Source organism: Notolepis coatsorum (assembly GCF_963971535.1).
Source record: "Notolepis coatsorum genome assembly, chromosome: 14".
Lineage (NCBI taxonomy): Eukaryota > Metazoa > Chordata > Actinopteri > Aulopiformes > Paralepididae > Notolepis > Notolepis coatsorum.
This window is the reverse complement of record NC_140178.1, coordinates 36061403-36068352: the sequence shown is the minus strand read 5'-3', so window position 1 is coordinate 36068352 and position 6950 is coordinate 36061403. Positions and strand designations below refer to the sequence as shown.

Below are 6950 nucleotides of genomic sequence, written 5' to 3'. Positions count from 1 at the left end.
AAGGAAGCATACTAGGACCGCTACTGTTCCTAATTTTTGCAAATGACATGTCGTCAGCTTGTGACTGCAACTTGTTCTTGTTCGCGGACGACTCAGCCCTGCTGGTCTCTGACAAGAACAAGTTACAGGTTGAAAAAACCCTCAGCTCTGAACTCGGCAGAATCTGCACCTGGCTCGCTGATAACAAACTATCATTACACCTGGGTAAAACAGATTCCATTCTCTTCGGATCAAATAACAAACTCAGCAAGACCGACGGCTTCTCAGTTACAGTGGGTGACAATATTGTCACAAGGAAAGATGAAATTACATACCTAGGTTCCATCCTAGAGGCAAATCTTTCCTGTGACAAAATGGCATCCAAGGTAATAAAAAAAGTCAACCAACGAACTAGATTCTTGTACCGGATCTCCTCTCTGGTAAACAAGAATACCCTGAAGACTCTGGCAGGAGCACTCATTCAAGGGTACTACGACTATGCTTACACCTCATGGTACCAAAGCACCTCAAAGGCGCTAAAAACAAGATTACAAACATCACAAAACAAACTGGTCAGACTTCTACTTGACCTTACCCCTAGAACTCACCTCACCCCTGCCCACTTTGACAACCTAGAATGGCTTAGAGTAGACAACAGAGTACAGCAACTTGCAATGGGCCTGGTCTACAAGATACACTATACGACTAAGGTACCCATGTACATGTCAAAATACTTCCCAAAGGTCAGTGAATACCACGACCACAACACCAGAGGAAGCTCAACAAATCATGTTAAACCCAGATTCGGCTCAAACAAGGGACTAAACACGTTTCGCAATTATGCCACATCAATGTGGAACACCCTACCCAAAGCTGTAAAGGAATGTGAATCCCTACCCACAAAACCGCTCTTAAAGAGCACCTACGGGAGGCTGCAATTCGAAACTGGCCACCGTAAATGTCCAAACTCCCCCACCCCCACCCCCTCCTAATAGACAGTCTCCTCCCCACCGCATGTATATATTCTCTCCCCACCGTATGTTTTACATTTACATTTACATTTAGTCATTTAGCTGACGCTTTTATCCAAAGCGACTTACAAGTTCTGTACGACAAGCCATCAGGAAGGGCACAACTCTATCAGCTGAGCAACAATGTTCATCAAAGTGTTGAGTGCTACAGTGTAGGTTAGTTTATTAGGACAAGTGCATGACAGTACGGTTAGTTAGGGTTAGATTTTTTTTTTTTTTTTTTTTTTTTATTCAGATAATGGTTGAAGAAGTGCGTCTTTAGTCGACGGCGAAAGATTGGACGTGATTCGGCTGTCCTAACTGGGGTGGGTAGTTCATTCCACCATTGTGGGGCAAGGACTGAGAATAGGCGACTTCTCTTTGATGACCCTCCCGGAGCTTGGATAGGAGTAGGTCTGAGGCGGCCAGAAGATGCAGAGCGTAGGGGTCTTGAGGGTGTGTAGTTAGAGACCATTGACCGGAGGTAGGCGGGAGCGGTTCCCTTTGCCGCACGGTATGCTAGGTCGAGGGCCTTGAAGCGGATTCGTGCAGCAATGGGGAGCCAGTGCAGGTCCCTAAGAAGTGGGGTGACATGGGCCGACTTCGGTAGGTTTGAGATCAGGCGGGCCGCTGCGTTCTGAATGAGTTGAAGAGGCTTAGTGGCAGTGGCCGGGAGGCCAGCGAGCAGTGCATTGCAGTAGTCGAGGCGGGAGATGACTGTTGATTGGACGAGGAGTTGGGTGGCTTCTTTTGTCAGGAAGGGGCGTATCCTTCTGACGTTGCTCAGGAGGAATCGGCAGGTTCTGGTCGTCGCTGCGATGTGAGCAGAGAAGTTCAACTGGTCGTCGAGGACAACACCAAGGTTCTTGGCGGTCGGGGACGCAGTCACAGCTGTATTCTCGACTGTGATTGAAAGGTCGGTTAGGGGGGAGGATTTGGCCGGCAGGTGGAGCAATTCTGTTTTGCTTAGGTTCAGTTTAAGGTGGTTGGACGTCATCCAGGCTGAGATGTCGGACAGACAGGCCGAGATCCGCTCAGAGACGTGGATATCTGAGGGAGGGAAGGAGAGGAAGAGTTGAGTATCGTCGGCATAACAATGGTAGGAGAAGCCATGAGACGTGATAATGTTACCCAGTGATTTAGTGTAGAGGGAGAAGAGAAGGGGTCCTAAAACCGAGCCCTGGGGGACACCCGTCCGCAGGGGGCGGGTGGCCGACAGGGTCCCTCTCCATGACACTTGGTAGGAGCGGTCATTGAGGTATGATGACAGCCATGTCAGCGCAGAGCCAGCCACTCCCATTCCTGCGAGGGCCGCAAGGAGGATCTGGTGGTTGACTGTGTCGAAGGCTGCAGATAGATCTAGGTGTATATTTCTCTCCCACCCACCCCCTCCTAATGTACAGTCCCCTCCCCATCATATGATACTCTGTCAGGATCTATGGGTAACAGTACTACATATTTGCATATCGTATATGTCACAAATGTAACAGTACTAAATACCTGTGTCATGTATGTCCCTATGCCATAAATGTCATGTATGTATGTTGTGTATGTCATAATCATAAATGTCACTATGAATTGAAAATGGGGGACCCTGATGTAAACAAGACAAACTTCTTTCTCTGGTCTGCATCCCCTTAACAATTGTGTGTATTGAGCCGTACTGTATTGTACCCATTCTGCAATCTGTTAAATAAAGTTTTCATTCATTCATTCATTCATTCATTCATTCATTCATTCATTCATGCATTCATTAATCCCCCTGGTGGCTGCTTTGCTACCATCAGTTCAGCTTCTCTGTTCTACTGTTCTCTTTACCTCTGCTGCTCTCTTGTGGACTGATGCTTGTAGTCCTGAGTTGATGTGGGAAACAGCTGACCGAAATGATTTTCGTTCACCAATGAATTTGAGTTATAATCACGAAACCCAGCACTCACTATCCAATCAAAGGGGATGTTATTACAATTGTTGCACATGCGCACTAGAGATACTATTTCATGCGTTCTGGAGCGTACGTCGTCTCCGGTGGAGGTCACACACATTCATCTGACGAACCCGTAGGTAAGCTCAAATGGACCGTTTTCTTTGCACTCATATGTTGAATTATATAACAATGAGGTGGTCAGATAGACGAACAATCGAACATTGATTCAACACGGGGACATTAACTTGTTAATTTGGTCAATTATAAATGTACTGCGTACATGATATGTTCGAGGAGTGAGAGTCTCGTCTGAATGAACGGTGCAAGCTTGCTTGCAGCTAGCTAGCTCTAAACCCAACCAGTTTCAGTTGCAGCCAGCTAGCATAGCTACATTTTAATGTTGGCTCGGTTGCTGTTAAGGTGAGATTAACCGTCTACTTTTATTTCGATATCGTTCTGAACAATACTTGGGATAGCTTGAAGTCATCCACGTGACACTGAATTTGGTTAAATAGTTGCCACTTAGCCGGCTGACATGACAAGCAACCTAAGCTAACCTTAGTCCAGCCAACACTCGAACCTAGGCCGTTGCTAAATTGTGCCACCTGAAAGATGATCGTAAACTTGATCGTACTGGCAAGCAATCAAATACAAGTTCCATAGTTGAACTTGGGAATGGAACATGTATGTTAAACGTTGCATCTCATGTTATTGCTTCACCTGTGTAGTGTCACTGCGTTGCTGTCATGGCGAAACTGTTTGAGTCCATCGGGAAATTGGGTCTTGCCTTGGCCATCGGTGGAGGTGTTGTGAACTCTGCCCTTTTCAATGGTGAGTGCTGATCAATTGACCTTCACAAAGGTATTGAATAAAATTTGTTGAGATCAGAGGCTCTGTGTAGGATTGTTAGTAACTGTCTAACTGTACATATGGCTGTTTACACTAGTAACTGTTTACCTGCATATATAATTGTCTCCACCAGTGACTGTCTAGTTGCATATATATCTGTTCCCACTAGAGGGCGCTCTAGGCGGAGCCACCCAGGTACTCTACCTTGTGGCGAGTATAAAAGCAAAGGTATACTCCCATTTCGTTCTCTCCCCCAATGTCTCTCAGTGAGAGAAGAACATGTATGTTACTGCTGCTCTTTCCATGTGAATAAAAAGAAACCACGCCAGTTCAGGCTCAAGATAATAATAATAATAATAATAATAATAATAATAATAATAATAATAATAATAGATCAAATTTATATAGTGCCTTTCATAGAACCCAAGGTCGCTTTACAATCAGGACAAAAAATAGGGCAAGGAAAGTAGGGGGGGGGGGGGGGGGAAGAGGGGATGAGGGAAAGTAGGGGATAATGGACCTAATTTAATCTAAAACTAACTGATGGGGAAAGCCTTGGTGAAGAGGTGTGTTTTTAGAGCGGATTTGAAGGTGTCCAGGGTTGGGGCGTTGTGGATTTCGGGGGGGAGAGAGTTCCAGAGGGTAGGGGACGCCACGCTGAAGGCTCTGTCCCCAAAAGTCTGTAACCTGGTGCGAGGGATGGAGAGGAGACCTAGATCAGAGGATCGTAGGTTCCGGGATGGAGTGTACTGGTGGAGGAGATCAGACGGGTACCGGGGGGCGAGGGCATGGAGGGATTTGTAGGTGAGGAGCAGGAGTTTGAAGGTGATGCGGAACCTGACTGGAAGCCAGTGGAGATGGATGAGGGTGGGGGTGATGTGCTGCCAGGGCTTGGTGTGAGTGAGAACCCTGGCAGCTGACCACATTATTGTCGCCCTATAGCCGAATTCTGTTAACACAATTTACTCCATTTAACTGTTTGCTTGTGAGCTGATTTAAAGCAGATTATTGGATGAAAAAGCTGGTCCACTTGGACCATACATACCGTAATTCCTCTAATAGTAACCGGGTCTCAAATACAAGCCGGGTCTCTATTAATGGCCGGGTGCGCTCTTGAGCTAAGCAATTATAAGCCGGCCTCCTAATACAAGCCGGGTTACTAATATACTGAGCTGCATACTGAGCTGCTGAGGTAAAGTTACTTGATTTCACTTTGAAAACGTTGAAATGACCAGTGACCACCTGTAATTGCACTGTTTACTATTTCATACAGTACTTGGTTTAAATAAATGAACCCAGTACATTTTACTGGGTTCAAACTGACACAAAATGTTGATTTATTCATTATGATCCGTTTGAACATTTGAAATATAGGCCTCCCTCTTATACAGGCCTCCTCCTAATACAAGCCTGGTACCCGCTACAGTTGAAACAAATACAAGCCGGGGTTACTATTAGAGGAATTACGGTAGTACACCTGTCCGTGCATAGTGTATTAGATTCAAATGTATCGTCATTATCTAGCACAAGTACAGTACAACAGACGGTACAGGACGTTTGACATCCAACCAGAGTGCAAATGTAACGGTATAATGCAATAGTAATATACAATGTACAGATGATTAAACTGGGTATAAAATATATAAATGAGTAATAGTGCATATGTATGTAGTTGTATTGATATGTACAGTACAGGTATAAAGACACTATGGTAGTAACTATACTCTTCCTCCAACATCACAAGTCCGTGGGGCTACGTTAGCCAGATAGCCTAACTACTCTTCCTCCAACATCACAAGTCCGTGTGGCTACGTTAGCCAGATAGCCTAACTACTCTTCCTCCAACAGTGGATGCAGGGCATCGGGCGGTGATATTTGACAGATTCCGGGGGGTGCAAGAAATCGTGGTTGGCGAGGGAACCCACTTCCTCATTCCCTGGGTCCAGAAACCCATCCTCTTTGACTGCCGTTCCCGTCCACGCAATGTCCCTGTCGTCACAGGCAGCAAAGGTACATCCATACTTTATTACAATACACACTAGGTGTTTTACTAAGTTTGTCCACTCTACTAGGGCTGCACGATTTTGGGAAATAATCTAATTGCGATTTTTCTGACAGATATTGCGATTATAATATTTAAAAAAAAAATAAGCAGCCCCACAGAGGTTTATTGTAAAATGCAGCTTACATCTGGCCTACGCATGGGTCTTTTCGGGACACCGAGCCTGACCATTTTTATTTTTACCTGGGAATCGATACCGGTACCCAACGGTACCTTTTTTTTCCTGTACTTTACTCTCCCTCTCTGAAGTCTAAACTTCACAACACACAATCTAAAACCCCTTACCTCCCTCTCCCAAACCGATCTTGTATCTCAATGGGACTTCCTGGTTAAACAACGACAAAGTATAAAAAAAAAAAAAAAAAAAAGCGATTTGATAATTGCATCATTCCAAATCGTGATTTCGATTTTAAATCGATTAATCGTGCAGCCCTACACTCTACCTATTTATACTCTCCGATCTATCTACCTGACTACATAGTGCCTTTGAGAATTATTGCCCCCCCTAGGTAAAAATGAACTAAATCAGCTTGATTTTACACTCAATATGAGATTATTTGTATCGATGACATAATTGTAAGCACCCTGATAAATTCTCATGAACACAATCTAATATGTATATTCTGATTTAAGATTTTACCTTTGTGGGCATTCCTGATATTTAGGCTTTCCTACTAATTAGGGCTGAAACGATTTCTTGAGTAACTTGATTACTAAAAAGCATTGAAGCAAATTCTTTGCATCAAGGCCTCGTTTAATTATCACCTTACGGAAATGCAGTGGTCATAGTAGCACGGGAGGTACAAGCAGGGTAAGATAAATTACATTAAAATATGATTTATATTTAGATATTAATATATCAAGAACAAGATAAAATATTAATTCAAAATAAATTATAATAAATAAAGGTGGTCTGGTCGGTCAGACAGGTGAGACATGCATAATGCATATCTATATACAACACGCTTACATTTTCACTGGACACATGTTTCCCACAGGATTTTGTGAGACTGGTGGGTGAACCTCGGACCCTCTAAGGGGGTCCGGGGTCATGCCCCCGCAACCTGTTTTTTTCTTTGTATATTTTAAAGTTAAATGCATCAATCTGGTGCACTTTGAGAGTAAA

At 44.2% G+C, this 6950-nt stretch overlaps 1 protein-coding gene across 1 annotated transcript in view; it reads left to right on the top strand.

Annotated features, from left to right (window-relative positions):
• Window positions 1-2942: 2942 nt before the first annotated feature.
• The window catches only part of phb (prohibitin), a 28662-nt gene continuing 24654 nt past the window's right edge, over window positions 2943-6950 (top strand). The window contains exons 1-3 of the mRNA XM_084328654.1: window positions 2943-3050; window positions 3642-3744; window positions 5611-5772. Of these exons, the coding sequence (XP_084184780.1) occupies window positions 3660-3744; window positions 5611-5772 (247 nt within the window). The 5' untranslated portion in view covers window positions 2943-3050; window positions 3642-3659. The remainder of the gene's footprint in view (window positions 3051-3641; window positions 3745-5610; window positions 5773-6950) is intronic.